General features: G+C 44.5%; 1 protein-coding gene across 1 annotated transcript in view; it reads left to right on the forward strand.

Moving 5' to 3' along the window:
• Positions 1-294: 294 nt before the first annotated feature.
• runx1t1 (RUNX1 partner transcriptional co-repressor 1) overlaps positions 295-21,581 on the forward strand; it is a 57,071-nt gene continuing 35,784 nt past the window's right edge. The window contains exon 1 of the mRNA XM_056415550.1: positions 295-846. Coding sequence (XP_056271525.1) covers positions 819-846 — 28 coding nt within the window. The 5' untranslated portion in view covers positions 295-818. The remainder of the gene's footprint in view (positions 847-21,581) is intronic.

The following is a 21,581-nucleotide window of genomic DNA, read 5'->3' on the forward strand; positions in this document are numbered from 1 at the left end:
CCTGATGCAGACAGATATGAAAATAAACTGTGAACGACTCTTTTTATTCTCGGTTAACTTCCTGCGTCCTTGTGTAAAACACCGCGGGGCTGATCTCCTGGGATCCCTGGACGTGAAGAAGCGTCGGTAGCCGCTGGTACAGTAGAAACCACTTTGACTTCATCTGACCCCGCTTTTTCCAACCTGTTTTCGGACACACAGATAGATGCTGCTGCCCAATCGCCGCCTCCCCCTCCACAGCGGTGCTCCGGTCCCGCCCACCGCCACCTGGCTCTGCTGCGCACCGCCGACTGGAGGCAGAGCGCTGCTACTCCTCTTCCCCACGCCAACGGAGAAGCAGAAAACAAGAAGCCCTTCTTGACCGAGGGTGTGTGCATGAATTTCTCTCATATGTAAAAAACAAAACAAAAATCGATTTCTACAATCTCGACCGACTCGACGTTAAAAAGGATTTTGGAGCAAAGTGCGAAAGACGGATAGGAAACCAGACGGGTGTCCCGCGCGCACTGCCGCATCCTCCATCTCCATCTCTGTTTCATCTCTCCTCCTTCTCTGCATCTGCGCTTTTACAAGACTCCCGGCTTCTTCCATCCTGACTATCCCCAGTGACTGATCACTCGTCGCAAAGCCGTGAGCTGCCCTTCTTCTTTTGTCGGAGTTCAAACCTCATTGTGAGCTGCTGGAAGTCTCCCGCCTGAGCCCCTGAGCGCTGGCTGGACTCTAGCTTCTTCTTCCCCATACAAGCGGATCATCGAGGGGACCTTGCGCGGAGTCAAAAGGACTGGAAATTATTTAGCCCTCTCACATCAACGTACCGCATGGTGGGAATTTCTGCCTCTTTTCAGTGTAAGTGGCCTCTCTCTTTCTCTCTCTCTCTCTCTTGCTGTTGTGATTTGTTTTATTTATTACGCCTTTGCTGAGCATGTGGAACCCTCATATCCGCGCGTGCACCAAATTAACGATATAAAAACATGAAGCTGCTGATCAGATGTCATGTGACGTGTATGATTTGTTGTAATGTTTGGGTATAGGCTCACGCTGTTGTGCTCCAGAGTGATAGATGTAGACTGATGTGTGTAAAATTACAACATATGTCGGCCTATCAAGCCAATTACATTACAGCCTTTTGTATTTATTTTAATGATTTTTATTTATGTTCATTTTCTGAGATGAACTGTTTTGACACATTGCAGGAGCGACTAACGCGTGTCTGTGTTGTAGGAGAAAAAGGCTCAGTGAAAATAGTTTGTTTGTTTGTTGATAAATTGAAGTTGAAGAGCTATATCTTAACATTACATAAGTATGACCGCCATTTAAATATACACTTTAGAAAACAAGTTCATTGTTGCGTTATTATAACAACTAGTTTCATTTTTCCTGAATTATTGGTTTAGTTTGTTTAGATAACGACAGCAACTCTCTGCCCCTGCGTGTCTCCATAAAAATCGGATATTAATTCATGAGCTTAAACCTATGGCGAGTTGTTATCCGGCAACAGGCAACTTCAATTCACGGATCGCGTTTCGTGACTCCCTTTCCCTGCCATGTGTAGAAATAAATATCCTCTGATAATCCCCAGAAAGCATGGGCACTAAAACGTATGTTTTACAGCGAGGCGTGCGCGGGATATTGACCATAATGTGCCACGATGGGCTCAGAGCATGCATATAAAATATTCCTATTGGATGACAATTGTTCCCTGTTTTCTAAATAAGACAACTTGTCATGAAGGACATGATTCGGTTCAAATACATTGTGGTGAGGGACTTGGCCGTCCCTGGGTTCAGCGAGGAGCCTCCTCTCCTCCCTCTGCTCTCTCTCAGAGACTTCATTTGCATTTCAGAGTTTGCATTTGAAAACATCCTCCGGAGCTCCGTCACCACCGTCTAACGCTCAGATCCATAGCCTATGAAGTTTCCATCTCCGCCTGCTGCCACTCTGTCATCACCACATAACCGAAAAAGCGCAAAGAAAAAAATAATAAAGGTTGTCTTTTTTTTTTTATGGAGAGGCGTTCGGGTTAAATTAAAGGGTTCTGGCTATATTTGACTCCCTCGACTGAGGAGAGAGCAGACATGCGGGCTGGGGAAGGAGACGGCTGGGGCTCAACCTGCTGCGGATGACCGCCTGTTCTCACGGCTCGGATTAGAGAGGGAGCAAAATATCTCCTGTAAACCCACAGGGCTTTGGACATTTTTTACGCATGCCGAACCGCCCCATGCAAAGCTTTGTATAGGCATCCAAGAGAGTGATTGTTAACTCCTCTAAAAAACGTGGCCCACTGCAGATGTAGTCCTCGCCCAGCAGAATATAGATACAAAGGATGAGTGTTTATGAGCAGTTGCATTGAGGTCAGACAAATCTTCACAGTCTTCTGTGAATCCAACACACCAGAATGTCAATGGGCTGCTGCTGCTGATGAGTTGGTGGTATCCTATTAATGTGATCCACATAGAGTTGCAATATAAGGAGTTTGTATTTATCAGTATTAGCTATCATTAGTATTATTTACTGCAGTGATCATTCTACTTCAATTGGTTACCTTGGCCGTCATTTATTGTGTCATCCTTTGTTGTTGTTTTTTCTGTGACCACTGTGACTTCCATTAAAGTGGTTACTTGACTGAAAAGACCATTACCTGGAGTTTGTGTGTGTTTATAGAGATAAAGTGAGAGAGAGAGAGAGAGAGAGAGACAGAGGGACAGAAGGAGTAAATGAAAGGTACACAGAGCTGGTGATGAGGGGAGAGTAAATGATAAGTGCTGTTTGCAGGTTATCGCTTTGTTTGTGTGTGCATTTGGTTGCCCATGTGTGTGCATGTGTGTGTGTGCGTTTCTGCATCGTCCGTGCTCGCTGTATAAACAGACTTGTGTTAACGTTAGCTGCTAACTCTCAGTGGTCCAGGCTCTGGCCATCTGTCCAGCCACCAGCCTGCCTCACACCTGTTCCCCCTCCCTCCCTCTTCCTCCCAGCTCTCAGGCTGTAGGGTCAAATGCATCAGACCGTCACTCACAGTAACAAACGTGGCCTTGCAAAAAGGATGGCAGCCATTTTATTATCACCTTCATAGGCCTACAGACACTCAAACACTCGCACACACACACAAGCACAGAAACATGAATGCACCCATGTTTGGCAAGTTGAAGTTCTTTCAGTGCATGTTGATGCAAAGAGCTAATAGCTTCGAGTGTATGATGCATTCAAACATCTTTTAGATCACAGCCTCAAACAATAAATTACGGTTATTTTGGAGAGAAAACACTGATTTCTCTTTTGGCTCAGAGTCATATCGGGGCTCCAGCGCTGTGATGTGATTACAAAGCACTTCTTTTAAGTATGACACGCAGACGTTTGGATGCGGTCCAGATTTGCTATGTGGTGAATAAGTGATGATGACTCAACATAGTTAAAATACCGGCTACATCATGAAGCCCCCTCGTGTCTTTCGGTATTTGCAGACTCTAATTTCTCAAAGCTGCAAATACTCTTGCACCAAAAGACATCGGCTTGGTATCGGATGCATCACCTGTAGAGTTCAAGATGTGTTGAGTTGCAAAATAATCAACTCAACACATCCCTTGTTAAAAGTTGGTTTTGTCGAGCATTCAGAAGAAAAGACGAGCTTCATCAGTTATGCGCTGGCTATGATATAAATGCTGTCGAGAGTAAGACCGTTTTGGTTGTTGTTTGTTTGTTGTGTACTTGGGATAAGTGAGCTTTCCTGGTGCTCAGTCGGGTAAGAGGAATATCATGTCACTGCAATGTAGTTCAATCTGGTTTCCATCAAGGTTTGTTTGCCATGTCATTCAAGGAAAAACAAGAACACTTACATTATTCATCTGTCCTTCCTTCTGTTATTGCTTGCCGTATAAAGACAAAGTTGAGCTTTTTGAAACAGACACAGGTTGTATTTGAAGCAGCCGAGCAGTCACAGGACAAATGTCAGCAGCAGAATTGGAAACTAAAACCACTGTTCCATGCACTCCTTCAAGATGTATAGATCTGCTCTGATTATTCAGAGCCATCTCTTACCAAGTCCCAGAGTGAATTATGGAGGGAGTCAGTGTGTGTGTGTGTGTGTGTGTGTGTGGTTGTGTGCATGCACCTACACACACCCTTGTAGATCAATAGGCCCATTGATGGTTATCAGCAAGAGGGCAGTTCTCTTCACTGCTTATTGAATTTCATCAACCATGAAAGAGCAGCGGCGGAATAAAACGACTCGCATATGTTTGGGTCTGTATATGGATTTGTGTGCAGGTGTGTGTGTGTGTGTGAGTGTGTGTGTCTGTTTGCTCGCTCCCCGGCACTCACAAAAGCAAGAGGTCTTTGTTTTATTGTCATTGTGAGTTGGCCTTTAGAGGGGCTTATTTAATGTCAAAGTCAACAATGAGCACTACAAACTGATTTTATTGGCCTTGTTCGTGGTTTTACTCCGGATAACGCAAGACTTATAGAGCAAGTGAAGAAGACGGCAATAGGGCAGACTGACGATCTTTCAAGTTTCAAGGACGCAGATCATTCTTCATAGGTTTCTGCACTTCATATTTATAATCAGTTTCTGAATGTGACCACATTTAAACGTCGCCCTTTCCTTTCCTTAACTATCATAAAAACAGTAACATACTAGAGACAGCTGTACTTGCAGTATTTCTAACTACAGACGGCTGGCTGGATCTACATTATAGTTCAAGGTTCTTGGACTAAAACACACTGATAGACAAATGCAGGACAACATCAACACACACACTCTGCTCTCTCAGTCCTCTCTATATCGACTCGGATTGAGTTGTTAATTAACTTCACTTTCTCAAACTGTATCGCACACATGCAGACTGCAAGACACACACACACACACTCAGACACTCACACACACACACAGAATCTCTCTTAGACTCCTCATGATGTCTTTCACCTCACACTCTCTCTCTCTCCCTCTGTTTATTTTCCTTCCTCCATCTGGAGTCGACTGATATTGTAATCGCCCTAATGCACATTGCCTTCCCCTCACACACACACGCACGTGCATGCACACACACACATATACATACAACGTGTCACCCTGAAAAGCCCCTTTTCTTATTCCAAAAGATAAGCAACTGGATGTGATTCTGTGACTGTGTGTCTGTGTGTGAGTGTAAGTGCACATGCAGGTGTCTGTACAGTGTGTCTTATGAATACAAAGGGACACACACAACAGTGTGTTCCTCCCTGCAAAGGTAAGATATTGAATGGGCACTTCTCAGCGATGCGGAGCGGCGATAATGTAGCTGAGTGAAGATGTTCCCCATTATCGCTCACCTCTGCAATATTCACCTGTCACACAATTTACATTCAAAATGTAATGGTGGAAGTGTGTGTGGTTGTGTATGTTTATGTGTTTTTGCATGTCCTTTGTGACTGTTGTATGAAAAGGAAAAGTGTGTACATGTGTGGGCACATGTGGAAGGAGATTACTGCGCTGCCATCTCTAATAGCTTTTGTTTTGTGATTCAGGAGAGGTTTGGGATTTTGGGTGGTGGGAGCGTGCGCTCACACACACATTCACACTCCCTCTTACAGAAATGCTCGAAGACGCGCTCACACAAATGCCAAGGACACTCAGAAAGGTTTGATTGATGGCGAGTATGAGCTGTGAAACTGTGCGATTAGGAGCCCTTTTTTCTTCCTAGTTCACAAGAGGACAATTGTTGAAGAATGGACCGGCTTGCTTTGCTGTCAGTCCATAAAACCTGACCATAAAAGTCCTTTCTGCCCTTGTGTGTGTGTGTGTGTGTTTGTGTGTACGTGTGAGGGAGAGAGGTGGAGCGCTGAGCGCAGACAGACAGCTCTTAAAACAAACAAAAAACAAGCAGGCAGAAAATCTGACAAATTGACAAGAAAAGAGACAAAGAAAGAGGAAAAGGGTGAGGAGCGTGAGGGTGGAGAGAAACCTCACTTCAGTCCTGTCACGCTTTAGCGCTTTTAATCACCTCAACCGAGGTTGCTTCCTCCATAAAACGTCTACATTGTTAACGTTGACCTGCATAAGCATGTGCACATAATTCTCTTTCTACCCTTCTGTTACTGTTTTAAAAGGACACAATTTACGACGGCCATCCCTGCTTATCAGCGTGGATGTCCCTCATATTTGATTTACAGCTCAGTTCTCTCATTAATTTTGATGTACGGATTTGGACGATACACTTTATAAAAAGGGCAGTCGCCGGAGTGGAGAGCAGACTAGCCTGGTAAAAAGAAGTGTAATTAAGATCAGCAGACAGGGAGAGAGAGAGAGAGAGGAAGAGAGAAGCTCAGATCAATAGATGCAGACAGTGGACCCTCTGTTTTTACCCTCCGACTATTGACGTATTCAGTCAATTACAGCCAGAGAGAGAAGAAGAGAAGACGGAGGGGTGGTGATGTAGTGTGTGTGTGTGTGTGTGTGTATATCGGGAGATGGGCGCATGCGTGTGCTTACATATTGTGAATGTCTAAACCCATATGTGTGGCAGCACAGTGGTGTATAGAATCAAACAGCCATTACCCATCTGCATTTAAGGTGTGCTTATTTAATAATCATAATAAAATACAGTCGGCAACTGGAGAGCAGTCAGAACCATGTTGTTTTAGGACTTCCCGTGGCTCCAAGGCTTGTATACCATCAACAGACAGATACAACTAAATCATTGTTTCCTCTACTGGTTAAAACTACTGCAGCCAAATAATGAGGCTCTTTTCTTCTTGTGGTTAAATTTGACTTGCATGATGGGTATTGTAGGAAGAGAGGGCTTCCAGCTGTTGTCAGTTAGAGTCACAGACAAACAGGGAGACGGGACAATGGGACAAAGGCCACTCGCTCCGTCTGATTGTCTTGTTGTCAAACCGACAGCAGGTGCCTCAAATGATAAACGCAGAGTGTCAATTATTTCGAGGAAGGGCCATTTTGGAAATTGGTTTAAAGAGAGAGAGGCAGGAGACAGTGGGGGTTACATCAAGAAATGAAAAGATCTGGTCCATTTTCCCCAAATGGGGCCAAGTAAAAGCCCCATTTTGTTTAACTTGTAGTGCATCCTGCCCCACATGCCCCCCACATCCACATCCAACCTTCAATAGTCTCAATTGTTGCTCACCACCCTGCCACCAAGTGTTTATGCTCACAGTCGAGAAAATGTTCACCAGCAACAAAATTACAGTCCATTTTATCTCTATACAATGATATTTGATGGCATGTCTACCTGCAAAAAATACAAGATTATGTTGAGAATAATCACACTTACTTTCTCCAAGGGGATGAAGAAAGTCCTGGTGTTCTGTCTGAAGATGGTGGTTAAGTAAAGAAAGGGGGAGTCGTAAGGATTAGGTTTGAGGCTAGCTGCGTATCAATGAACTGATAGAGATCTATCCATATAGGTATCCATCTATCTATCTATCCATCTATCCATTTATCTACCCAACTATCATCTATCTTTATATCCATCTATCTATCCATTTATCTATCTATCCATCTATATATATATATATATATATATATATATATATATATATATATATCCATCTATCCATCTTCCCACCTATCCATCTCTCCATCAATCTATCCATCTCTCCATCCATCCATCCATATATTCATCTATCTATCCATCTATCCATCCATCCATCTATATATCTACCTATCTGACTATCTATCTATCTATATGTCTGTATCTGTTTCTGTAGTGTCATCTGATATACATTCATGACCCCAGCTGCTCTAATGGATTTGCGATTGACAGCCCTTTCATCAAAGCATCTGTTCCTTCCCTCTGTCGTACTCTCACCATATGGACATGTCATCCTCAGCTGCGCGTTTCATAGTCTCGTAAATGATGTGTCTCCATGGTAACCCAACTCCACTCTTTGGAAATATGATATGAATTATGTTTTTGGCCCCACATGTGCAGGATGTCTGCGCAAACATAGCGGTGTCTGTATTGCGATGTACCTTGACATTTATAGCAATGCATATCGAGTTAGTCAGCGTGATAGTGGACTCATGCAGATTTGGGCTGATCCTGCGGCGCTCTCTGAAGTTTTATGGCTCCTGCAGTGTACGGACATGTTTGTCTTCTCTGAGCGATAAAGCCATTTGTGGAATCTGAGTGTTTTTCCAGGACATAACCAGCTCCAGATTGCGGCAAAACTCTTGAGAGAATGCGCAGAGGAGGGAGAAGGACTCTCACGGAGCAATAAAAATCCAGGAGAGAGCATAAATCCATCTCCCCTTGTAAGGTCTGTAATTTCTTTGCAGATGTTTCAAGATGTTTGGCCCAAGTGATGGTAATTCCTTGCCCATCTGTCTTCTCTCCTCCCCCTATGTCTTTTTGATCAACATCTGGTTTTCGTTGAGGCAGAGAAACAAGTATCCTTTATAAGCCAAGGGTTCCCAGTTCCCCCTCTGCTTGTGCTATTAACTTATCCTCAACCACTGCTCTCTCTCTGTGCACACATACTCACATATGCTAACTATTAGAAAGTCATACCATTCAGAAACTGTAATAACTTTCAGTAGGGGGGGGGGGGGGGTTGGGGAGATAAAGTATTTTGGCTTTTTTGGTTCTCTCTTCACTTTTTCCATGACTGCAAAGAATTTGGGTTTCTGGTTTTTATGCTTTCCCTGTGAAAGGAAAAATTATTGCTGAGTTGTTAGTTTGGGGATGCTTTAGTGAGAGGAAAGCCCTTTCCCCTGAAGCATTAGAGTGGGACCCCTGGGTCTCTGTCTGCACCTCGACTCCCATTTAGAGAGAATAGAATCACAGACCCATCCAATAACAAACTAACATTCAGAAATGAATGGACACAAACCTTTTGCTGCACACTTAAGCGATACAACAGAATTAAGATCTCAATTTGCTATTTCCTCTTTGGCAAAATTATTTTGTCCACATAATAATTCACAGCTGCGCTTATTGTTTCGCAGCTGCAACGTTATGTTTCAGAATTAAACCACCTCACACACGGTGCTCAACTCCACGTCATACAGTATGCACACACACGCACAAACACACACACACACACTCAGTGTCATGTAAACAGACCTGTATGCGCATACACACACACACAAGTTTAAAAATAGTAATTATTGCTTCTGTTTCTTAAATCTACAAATATGCACACACTCATTCCACCACATACCCATATCCTAGGACTGTCATCAAACAAAGGCATGCTGAGCTCGTTGTTACCGCTAATTATGTTCTATTATATTCCTGCTTTACTGGAACACAACAGAAGTGACAGGTTTCCCATAACATATAGTTTTGGTTTAGGTTACCTGCATGGAACAAAAACTAAAAGTTAGAATTGTATTGTTGCGAGGTCGCAAACAGCTCCAATATATTTGGAGACAGACCTCTTAAGTTCACACGAGCTGGCTCTGTATTTAGATACAACTCGTCTTTGGTTTAGCTACTTTGCCTGAGGCTACGAGACAATAAAAACATGCAGCCACATGCGGCAGATGCCCCGAACTGCCAAAAACGCTAATGCATTAGCCGTGCAACGCCCCGGGCTTCTGATAGGACAATAACAAGAGCAAGTCACCAGCTGATCAAGGGTGGGCACACACACACACATTCTCCTAATCCAATGTTTGTTTACCATCACCATTGAAAAGGGATGACACTAAATCACACTAATAATAATTTAATAATCAATACATTCATTTAGTATTAGATAGCCCATGTCTCCTATAGATTTGACGTAATGTGTATTGATTATCACAACTAGTTTAGTTACCGGTGCTCAGATATGGACCAGTGTGGGAACAATCCAAAATGGGACTCTTGTGTTTTGGAATAACAGCCAGCTTATGAAGCAGGGTGCGTGAGGTCTCTGTGTTTGTGGCTCTGGTATAAGCTGCTTGCCTTTGCCAGTTGGAGAACAAGACCCTGGAAATTGGGGAAAGTGGGAAACGGAGAAAATCAAGGGGGGCACATTTGTGAGTGACTCTAAACCGCTGGAGACTGCTGCCAGAAGCCACAGAGTCAAGCGGAGAGAGAGAGGAGAGAGAGAGAGAGAAAGAGAGAATACCCAAGATATTCAACAACATTCACGAGTTTCCAAATTGTTGAGCCTGGATACACGCTTCAGCTCTCTTACCTCTAATGTGCTTTTGAGATTCTCTGTCTCTCTTTTAGACAGCCATTCTTGTTAAACTGCCTCTACGCTGGAAGCATTTCAGCAATTGAGAAAAAATAATGTACGAATTCAGTCAACCTATATTTAACTTGTCCATGGGAAGCAGTTCACGCAGCCAGTCGTAACCACAGATACATGCGAGCATATACACTTTATATAGTGGCTCTACTGTAAGAGAATATTTTTGTACAACTAGGGATTAAGAGGTTGTGGAAAAATGCTGTATTTATGGTATGTGGAAGAAGGTTTGTAAAATGTGGTAAAGCCTGGAGCGAAAAAGGCGTCTTGCTTTTCTGATGATGTGAGGCAGCCTCAGTGTGCATGCAGTCATTTTAAATATGTTGTGTCTTCTTACATCCAATGTGCCAGTGTTTTCATTCACACCCTGCAAATTAGATTAGGATGTGGATTGTAATGTCTAGGAAAAAGACGTCATGGACGACACAAATTCACAGATCCTAAAACAATAGTTCATTTACAGAAGGAACATTCATTATTTATTTATGAATTTCCCTAAAAATTGGCAGCAACACAAGTGACAATATTAAAAATCTCTACATAATGCACAATTAATGCCTCCACATACACATCTGCAAACACAGATTGATGTAGAACTATAAACGTGTACACACATTCACACCCTGACATCCCTTCATCCCCCAAAGAGCATCACTTGTGATACTGCTTTGTTGGAAAAGGTTGTACAGTGTCTCTTTCTCTCTTGCGTCTCAGAGCAGCAGTAATTGTGCACTTGTGCCAGGCGAAGAAGCAAGAACATAGTATTTAATTTTACCAGTCAGACACAGGGCCAGTCTGGTTCAGACGAGAGCACAATAAAAGAGATGCGGTACTTACTGCAGATTTGTCGAGATGCGGGAGTCACAGATGTACGTTAAGTTATTGGTCACTTTTTGTGTTACTTACTGGCAATAAAGCAGTCCCTTCCTGTCACAACAAAAAATCATTGTTTTGTGCAAAAATATTGTTCTAATTTCACCTTCCTGCTATATCGGCCATTTTCTTTCCTTTCTGCTCGCTTCCATTGTCTCTTTTCACCTGTCTTGCATATGTGCATGTGCATATGTGTGTGCACGTGAGTAAGTAAGTAAAGATTTATTTGCCACTTTTCTAAATACAGTTACAAAGTCCTTTGACAGTTGGGATAACATATGTGCTCCTCTTGTTGTCATGGAAACAGTGGGGACATAGTGTGCGTGTGTGTGTCTGCGTGTGTGTTTCACCCCAAAGACCCCCAAAGTAGAGCATGTGTGCAGATCCGGTCAGGAAGATCAGGACCACATTCAGACTGCCCTCTTGTTCTCACTTCATTCACGTCTTCCACTTTTAAATGTTTGTCTCGATGACTAACTGCCATCAGGAAGTTCAGAGTCCACGGCCGCTCTGGTTTGACTCACTGTTTGATGCCCCGGACCATGTCTGAAGAAGCCAGATAGGACAGCCTGCTTACCCAGGGAAGCAGGCAGGACAGCGGGGTCAGGCCCAAGGTCATCGCTCTCAGCACCACCCTTCTCCTCCATCAGCTTTCCTCCTTCCGCCTTCAATGCAACAACTATACGCTTCCAACTTCTATTCCCTGAAAACAAGCGAAAACATCCTGGCTCAACCTGGCGGAGCACATTGTGTGTGCGTGCAAGTTTGTTTTAGCATGAGAAGACATATTTGAACTCTGCAATACTGGCTGTTACACACACACACATAAACGTTGTCCCCCTGACACACATCCTGACCCCGACCAGCCAACCATCCCCACCCCTCTCTTCTCCATTGCTCTCGAGCCCCCCTCCCCCCTTTCCAGATTCCCCTTCTGGTTCCCTTTCTGGTTCCTGACCACCGAGGCTATCTCTGGATGGCCGGCGGTTCCTCTCATTCTGCCGGCCCATTGTGTGGCGAGTTGGGCTGGGCCCTGGGCCCCGGGGGCCGGGAGGGGAGCCAGGAATGATCTGGTTCCTGTTGCTGTCGTTAAAGGAACTGTAGCACCATTTCCATTAGTCGATCATAACTGCTGTAAAACAGATTTGTTGTGCAATCTTTTTGTGGAAACACTTACAGCCATTTAAATGGTCTCCCTCTCTTTGGGAAAAGTGTGGCTTTGATAATGAGAATCTGGGAGTTTATTTGAATGCTTTGGGTGTTAAAATAACGTAATAAAGCAATTTGTTCCACAGCTGGACAAGAGAAGTCTGTCGTGCAAATGATGCAGCACAAAAAAGAATGTTTTTCTTCTCTGGGACTCATCTTATCAAGAAAAGACAGACATGTGTTATGATATTGACCATAAAATGCCACATCAAAGGCCCTGCTGGACAGGGAGTCATCCCTAATGCAATTTAAACAACTTTTCAAAATGACCCTCTTTAACGTGAACACATATGGACAGCATTATTTTGTAGGATCCTTTGGTAGCTTGTAGCGCATCACCCACTCGGAGCCAGACCATCGTACCTTGTGACAGTTCTAACTGAGCTCCGTCCACTTTGTGCTTCAGGAGTTTCTCCCTGTGAGACGACTTGCTCTCCGCGGTGTGTTGCTGCACAGGCGGGTGCACTCAGTTAATTATGACCGCCACGCCAGGCTGTCATAGTGATTCACTATGGAAAGAGAGAGGAAGAGAGAGGGAGGGAGAGGAAGGAGAGAGAGTTAGCAGGTGTACAGATGTGTCGTTAGCGCCACCCAGTGATGCAGAGAGAAGAGAAGAGCAGCGCCTACTCAAGAAAGACTTGAAGGGGCGGTGATTTTGACAAACGGTACTGCCACACATTTTTCTTTTCCCTCTTTGTCTATCCTTCTCAAGTGGCTCCCTTCCGCTTACTTCTCTTCTCTCCATTCTCAGTCTTTCATCACCCTTGGCATTTTCTCCATCCTTCTTTTGTCGTTCTTTCTCCCTTTCGCCCAATCCTCTTGCCAGCGTCAGTTGTGCCGTCTCGTGTACTGTTGCGACAAATCAAGCGCTCCATTCATCTGTTGTCAACGGTGTTACAGAGGACTGGAAGTGTGCGCTCTCTTCTCTCATGTCGCCACTGACAGCCAGCTCTCCACCTTTATCATCCCTGAGCAGATCAGAACTGGGCCAAGTAACCCAGTGCTGGATAAAAGGAAGGAGGCCGGATGTGAGGATGTATAGGACTGGTTGAGGCTGCCCACGCTGAAATGAAATGGTAGTTCCCCATTGTGATCATATGGTTTATTTGCTTTAGATCTTTGAGGCCCAGCGGGAAGCGCATTCAAATCACAGTTCCCTAGACGCCATTTAAAATGGGTGATTGGACACATCGGAGAGATTACTGTTTTCAGCGTTCTAGAAAATAAACATCTGTACGTGAGGACATCAGATCATGTGTCAGTAATCTGCAGCTATTTTGTGCCTCCAGGTGAGGAAGCCAAAATGGTTTCTGCATAACCATTAACATTTTCTGGCGAGCAGCTGAGATTGGAAGGATTCAGCAACCCATCCACCCACTCACACACACACACACACACACACACAGGCCCGCACACATGCATGCACCCACAGCAAAAAAGTCATTTGTTCTACCTCATTAGCATGTATTGTGGCGAGCGGGCGTAACACACTGAAAGGTGAAATGGGTCCGCCATGAATAGCACACCAGTCGGCAGAGGAGAGGCGAGAAAAGGGAGGGGGAGGAGAGTAGAGGGGGGGGGGGGGTGGAGGGAGGAGAGTGTCCAGATGGCTGGGGACCTGCCGCACACACAGGGAGTCTCTCGCTCGCTTTTTTACTTCGTTGATTGCACCGTTTCGACTACACTCGCTTTCACTTGCCCTCTTTCTGCAGCTCCCCCTTTTCTCTCACTACCATCAACACACACACAAACACACACACACACACACACACACACACACACCATATGTAACCTCACTACCTCCAGAGTTGTTGTTCACATGCAGCCGTGGTGCACGTGCACACGCACACAAGCGCACACACACGCGCACACATATACACATCCACTCTCATTAGTGACCAGGAGGCAGAGTGCAGTGGAGCGTCTGTTGTGATCTATTACAAAACATTCTCATTCTTTGCTTTCTCTCCTCCTTCATGACTCTTTCATCCACCTTCACCGCCTTTCTCTTCATCTGTCCTCCTACCTTTTACCTTTTGTCGTTTGACCTTCATTTTCTGTCGGTGTCTCCTTTACCCCTCTCCTCTCCTCTATTCTCCTCTTGTTCATGTACTCTTAATTAAGGACTTACATGGACCGGAGTTTGTCCACCTTACATTCTGACACAGTTTGGACAGATTTCACAGAGCCTCCCTCTTCAGTTTGATAACTGGGGTATGACTAGGTTTGATATGCAGTACTGAGACTCTGTTTCTGGCGAGTTACATCAGATTGCACTAAAGCTGAGGCCATGTTTGGTCAATCCTTTGACTAGGAAAGAGGAGAGAGGGAGAGAAAGGCACAGGGAAGAAAAGGACTGACGTTTGCCCTGATGTTCCCCTTCCTTTTCTCTCAATGAAGTGTTGCGCTGCCAGAATATATGTTCATTTATCTTCCCATCTGTGTGCGTGTCTGTATATCAGTCTGCCCGTCTGTCACTGACTCGTTCTTTTTTCTCTCCTTCTCTTGATTCTGTCTCCCCCTTTCTCTGCTACACTTTTGCCTCTCCTCCTCTGTCTCTCAGACTGACTTCCCTGTGTGTCTGATCGAGAATCACTAATGGTCTCTACTGGGGTGTAAACTGTGTGGGGTTCTGTGTATTCTGTAGGCTGCACGCACGCACACACACACACACACACACAAAGATACCCACACATCCATTTTAGACAGCACAGAAGCAGGGGTTAGTGGGCAGAGAGGACAGGAAAGCGAAGAGAACGAAGGAGGCAGGCATGTCTGGGTGTGCTGATGTGATGTACTGTCTGTTAAAACACAAGCCTGTATTTACATGCTTTTGCATCCCCACTCTTTTTGCATACACCTACCTCTCCTGCTTCCCTTCCTCTTCTCTTTCACACACATCCGTCTGTGGCATTAAGCCTACACATGCTGAGTGGCGAGAGGCTGTCTCAACGGACATCAGTGTGTGTGTGTGTGTGTGTGTGTGTGTGTGTGTGTGTGTGTGTGTGTGTGTGTGTGTGTGTGTGTGTGTGTGTGTGTGTGTGTGTGTGTGTGTGTGTGTGTGTGTGTGTGTGTGTGTGTGTGTGTGTGTGAGAGAGACCATTTTTTGTCTCTCACTTCATCACCCCCACTATTCAAGTCCACCTCATTGACTCATCATTGAGTGGGCCCTCCAAAGCTCTATTGAGTTTATCAAGTCTTCCACAAAAAAGTCACTCCCATTCTTTGTTATTGAAGCCATTAACCCTCCTTACACACCCACACACACACACACACAGACACACACGCACACACACACACACACACCCACACACACATTGGCACACAGGATGGCTCCGTCCCACACAAAACAGCCTCTGCGCTCCATTGAAATCCCCTTAGCAAAACGTTTTCTCCTCATCAGCATTGTTTGACGATTCAGTTTGTTAATGCGCCTGTATGCAGGAGGCCTTTTATTTGCCTGTTTTGAATTTAAGCACATATATGAACCCATATGTTGAGAATCATTCTTTGATAGCCTGAATAGGATGAACCAGAGACGGGCAATCTTTATTTTGGATGCAGCGAGCCTTCTTAAAGCCACAGATTCTTGACAAGTTGACTTGTTTAATAATTGAATAAAGCAAGTCCTTGAGGCTTTTTTTGCACACACATACACACACACACACACACACACACACACACACACACACACACACACAGACAGACACAGAGTAATTTAACACAGCACGACTCATATCCCATACAATTGCAAAAGTGGTATTTCAAATGTGACTGTCTGCAATGTATTTGTCCCTTTTTAACAAAACTGTGGCAACGAAGGCCGTTATTACAAACAGGTGAAATGACATGCATTATCAAACACAGACCAAAGCAAACAATCATCACTATTTGGCCGCCGAGTTTCGCTAAGCTTTTGTTGCTGTTAGTTGGATTATGTGTTTTGGCAAGCCTCTCACTAAAGTATTTGTTTGGTTGCCTACGTCTGTTGCTGTTATTCCATATTTTTATTGTGGATGAGATGGTGAACGTGGGACTAATTCCAGGCAATCTGGGACAGAGGAGTGAGAACAAATGACTTGAAAAGAGGCTTCAGCATCTTGCAACACCGCGCTTGCACACATATGGAATGATTTCATTGTTGCTGTGAGCCAATAAATCCTCCTTGTGTTTTAAGAAAAGGCTTCCTCCATACTGCCTGATCACAAAGGTTTCCGCCATCGGCTGGCACTGGTGACCATGGCCTTCCTGGAACCAATGTTGAAAACAATCAATACCATGATCTCTGATTACAATAACTGGAAGGTGGGATATGAAGTTAAGCTCCCAACTGCTGTTTATTGAATAAACTAAATCCATTGTATAAATGTCTGCCTATGAAAGGTAATATGAGCTTAAAGAGACGACGTGAATGTGAGTAATTTTCAGAGCCGTAAGTCTCAAGGGAGCTGGCGGAGCTATTACTGTTGTCTACCGGCGCACACACACATGCTCACACACAGTGTCACTTTCATTTGTCTCTCTCTCTTCTCTCCATGTGTCTTATTATGTTGCTTTATCCCTTTCTCTCTCTCTCTCCTCCATTACTGGCATTTCAAGCAGCTCACTAGGGAGCATGAAGCTTGTTGGCTTGCAATAATGTTAAGATGCTTTGTCTCTCATCCTCACACTTGTGGGCACAAACACACACACACACACACACACACACACACAAATGCAGTTAAAAGGAGGATCAGTGGAATTGCTGTGCCTTTTTTGTCTACTTTCCTGAACCTGAGACACGATGCACAAGCTTGTGTGAATGTGTGCGCCTGCATGTGTGCAGATGCCTGCAAGCTGACAGGGAGTGAAAGCCCAGACATATGTTAATCAGATGTTGTGATGATGGCAGAGCAGAAGGGGAGAACGAGAGAGGGAGAGAGCGAGAGCACTTGGAGGAAAGAATGAAGGGTGAAAAGAAACAGGGGCTTTTAAAAGATGAGAGAGGAACAGAAAGCTTGGTGGATGGAAATGACAGGAAGTGGTGGAGTGATTCATTTTATAACTGCGAAAACCCCACTGCTGAGAATCGATCCAGACCATTAGTTTAACTGAATGGACTGATGAGTTTGAGGTTACTGAACAAAAATGACAAATGTTTCCTGTAGGGACTGGATACATTATCCATACTCTGATAGCTGTATCATATAAATAAAACTAGTGTACAGCCGGGCTTTGACCTAATATTAAATATGCTATGATCATTAGTTTTACTTTCATAAAATGTATGTAATTACCACATGTAATGTGAGAGGGCTCGCTCACAATGATGAACCCACAGATAATTATCACCAACTGTCTCTTTCCCTTTAGCAGTACAGTTTCCCTTCAGCTTCAACTTCAGCATCTTTCTTTATGGCCCACGACGTCACTGTTTTTGTTCCCTCTCTTCAATGTCGTTTCCAGCTGCATTTGAGTTAAAACACTATCATACACTCCACATGTCAGACGGACAGCTGGTAAATAGTCAGATATTTTCCTTGAGAACGAGAGCTAAATAAAGAGTAAATATTGGACCTACATGTACGAGGTGAACATACACGGTCCTTAACAAACGCTAATGTAGCCTGGATGTAGATAAGCAAGTGTGTTGTTTCTCTTTATAAAGCGATAATGTCTGAAAAGGGTTTTGTCTAATATAGTGCAAAACAGTGAACCACATGTCATTTAATTCTAATTGAAGTGTTATTATTATAATCATTTTGCATTATTCTACATAGATTTCTGTTTGATTTTTTCCATATCAAAATAGAATTTGACAATTCCTTTCTGAGCTCTAACCTGATCAGTATCAGTTTAGTGAGCACATCTAAAGGTAGCACAGAGGCATGGAAAGTTAGTGTCTCATGAAACAGAGAAAACAAGGAAAAAGAAAAATAATTTCAGCTTAAAGATGGGAAATCCAAGAGAGAGAAAAAGAGGGCTGGAAAGAGGAGAGATGTGGGGCATTTCTTCTCAGGAGAGTTCAGAGGGGGCCAGAGAAGCAGCAGGCTGCTCCAAATGGATTTTCCTTGTTTGTAATGAGGATACTTCTTCTGCCGCTGCCAGAGCATGTGGTGCTTTTGGGGGGGGGGGGGGGGGGGGCTGGATGGATGGAAAGAGGGATGGAGAGGCATACGGACAGAGCGGAGGATGAGTGGCGAAGATGTGTAGAAGTGTGAACGAGAACGCAGGGGGAGGTGGGCGACTGAATGACAACGGAGGGTGAGAAAGAGTAAGAATAATAGGAGTGGGATAGTCGATCTTTCCGACGGTGTTATGCAGTGGTCAGAGGGATGGGGGCGGGGGGGGGGGGGGGGGCGAGGGAGAATGTGGAGGAGGAGAGGATAGATGGTGGGAGAAACAATCAGTTATTGCAGGTAGCGGCGGCCAGTGAGAGGGAAATAACTCAACGGAGCGAAGAATAGGAACAGAGGGGAGATTTGTGATTGAAAATATTACAGCTGTTGTGTCGAGGAGAAAAGGGATCGCTCGGCACCGTTCCAAAAGCCACGCCGTTAAACTGTGATGTCGGCATAAAGATAAACGGAAAAGCATCTGGACAAAGTAAAAACAATTTCAGCTCGGCAAATGAGCTAAATCATACGTGAACATACTCGAGCTGAACAAAAACAAAAGGACTATACGCGTGTAGTACTTGTGTCTCTGCTTGGCTTTCCTTCGCAAACCGTGTTTCAGAAGATTTAAATGAGAAACATATGACGGAGAGCTTCACCCCAGGCATTACTCTGGTAAATATAGTGACCCGTTTTAGCCTTTCTTTGATGTGAATTCCACGGTTCTGAACTCCTATTACCTTCCCACTTCTCTTCTCCTCTTTTTTATTCGCCCTCTCCTCTCCACTCTCTTTCTTCATTTCTCTCTCTCCGTTGTTCTTTTGTTCTCATCTTCTCTGAAGACGAACTGAGAATATGACTGAGACGGAGGGATATTCCTCAGTACATTCACTCCTTTTGTTAAATGTTTATAGATCTTCCCTTATGGTTTCCATAAGTCTTGTGTGATGTATTCCAGGTTTTATATGCCCACATGTGTTTCAGTATAACAAAACCACTTAAGGACACCTCTTAGGTCTCTCATGTCATCTGTCAGGGAGGAAAGGAAGTTGAGAGGAGAGTCTCCGCGGACGCTTCCTGTCTTGTTCAATCCTAGTTCACCAACAAAAGACCTGTCAAATAATGGCACATCTTAATTTTGCATGCGCGTGACATAAAAAATACATGCAGAATGTCAATTTACAGGTGGCCGTGATGACATAACGCAGGAATCTGCGGCTTGGAAATTCCTCCGATAAGATGAAACATGATGGGAGGAACGCGAGGAAGGGAGCAAGAGTTTATAAAAGCAAAAACAAGGGCAGGGAACGAAGCAGAGGGAGAAGTCTGAGGCAGCGTGCAGATGGCGAGCTGTCAGCGGCCGGCTGTGCGCGTGCCGTTCCCTGTGAGTTCATGCCATGCATATGTGTGCGCATACTGCATGTATGCGCAGTGCATCTCTGCCCTTGTGTGTATCCATGCATGTGTGTGTGTGTGTGTGCCCTCTGAGCTGAGGTGCTGTGTATGTGCAGAGCTGCTCTTCCCAGATGGCACTGGCAAACAGACACTGCAAGGCTGGCAGTGTTGGCACGGCAACCCTGTGCACAGTTGGCACTGCCAGCCACCAGGCTCTCCCCTATGGACCGAGGCGAGGGTACCTGCTGCCAGCCGCCTGAGCTCATCGACTGACTGGCAGGCTGTCGACCAAGGGACTTACTCACTTGTTCAAGTTTCTCTGCCTTTGTTTTGATCCGAAGAGAGCAACCTTTTCACCCCAAACCAAGATGAAGAATTTGTCGTTCAGAGGCAGCATTTTCTTTTAATCGGTTACATCTAATGGAAACACACAGTCAGAGCATGAAGCAACATCAGATTGCCTGTCACGAGGATTCACATCACACCTTGAGCATTACAGCCGCTTTAACTCTACACAGCTGCATTGTAATTACATTCTGTTGATTCTATTGTTCCAGCAAGAGCTTTCATATCTTAATTTCATTGTCAAATCATTAAACAGTGAAGTGTCTTAATAAAACACTCCTATGATCACACTGATCTATAGGCCTCTGCTGGCAGGTTGCCAGCACTGGAGGCTTTCCAAGTGAATGCCTTGATGTTCTCACTCATGTGTGTTGAGCTAAACAAGCACACACATACAAGCTTGAAAAGCTACCGAGGGTAAAGCAATGTATTAGTGTAAGTGTGTCTGTGTGTGTGTGTGCGTGTGTGTGTGTGTGTGTGTGTGAAGCATAAAATAATCTGAAAATATATGTGGACATGATACTTCCTTTGCCTTAAACAGGAAGTGTAAATTAAGCACAGATGTACGTGTGTGTAGCTGCAATCCTCCGCTGTGTGTGCTCTGTGTGTGAGTGAGTCTATAAGTGTGTGTGCGTCTGAGGAAGCAGCTGTGCAAGCGTCAGCGTGTGCCAGGTCGGGAACACTTAAACAGAACCAAGACACTGTGTGTGTGTGTCTGTCTACATGTGTGTTGTCTCTATTCTGGAGCATATGTGTGTGCATGTGTGTGTGTGTGTGAGCATTCTTTTTTTGTGTGTGGCAATGTGGGGGGGGGCGGCGGGGAGACATTTTGGCCACCCATCTGTGCTGAGCTATTTCGCTACTGTTTCTGCAGGCGCACACATAGACACACGCCGAGCCCTGTGCCAGGCAAGCTGTTCAGCTGGCGCTGGCAACACTCCAGAGAGAGTGGTGGCATCCATCTGTAGCACTGGAGAGCGGTTAGGCTGTGTGTCTGAGTCTGTGTGTGTGTGTGTGTGTGTCTGTGTGTGTGTGTGTGCGTGTTTATGCTGCAGAAAAACTAAACAATGGGATTGTCGTGATGATGCTATTAGTGTCGGTGGTGGGTGTGGTGGCAGAGTTCAGAGTTGTGCTGGTTAAAAAGTTGTTTGATGAACAGTGGGAGGGGGATGTGGGAAGGACAGTGATCCGAAGTGCCTCCTGCAGAACAAAGACTGCAACACATGTCCCACAGTGCTGAATTAACTTTCATGCCATTTTACTGTTTTGTAAGATTCTGGCAACTGCCAGTCGACGAGAAAAATAACTTCTACTGCCCACATAACTCAGATAAATTATGGTCTTATCCCTGATGGAGTATGTTTATTATCAAACTTAAATTGAGAATTATTTTATACTCGATCATGTGTGTTCATGAAATATTACATTTCCATATGGCATTTGTAGTATGTACCCTAAATGTAAAGCTAATCAATTTCCATTTATACAAAA

The sequence above is a fragment of the Pseudoliparis swirei genome, chromosome 1 (genome assembly GCF_029220125.1).
Source record: "Pseudoliparis swirei isolate HS2019 ecotype Mariana Trench chromosome 1, NWPU_hadal_v1, whole genome shotgun sequence".
Lineage (NCBI taxonomy): Eukaryota > Metazoa > Chordata > Actinopteri > Perciformes > Liparidae > Pseudoliparis > Pseudoliparis swirei.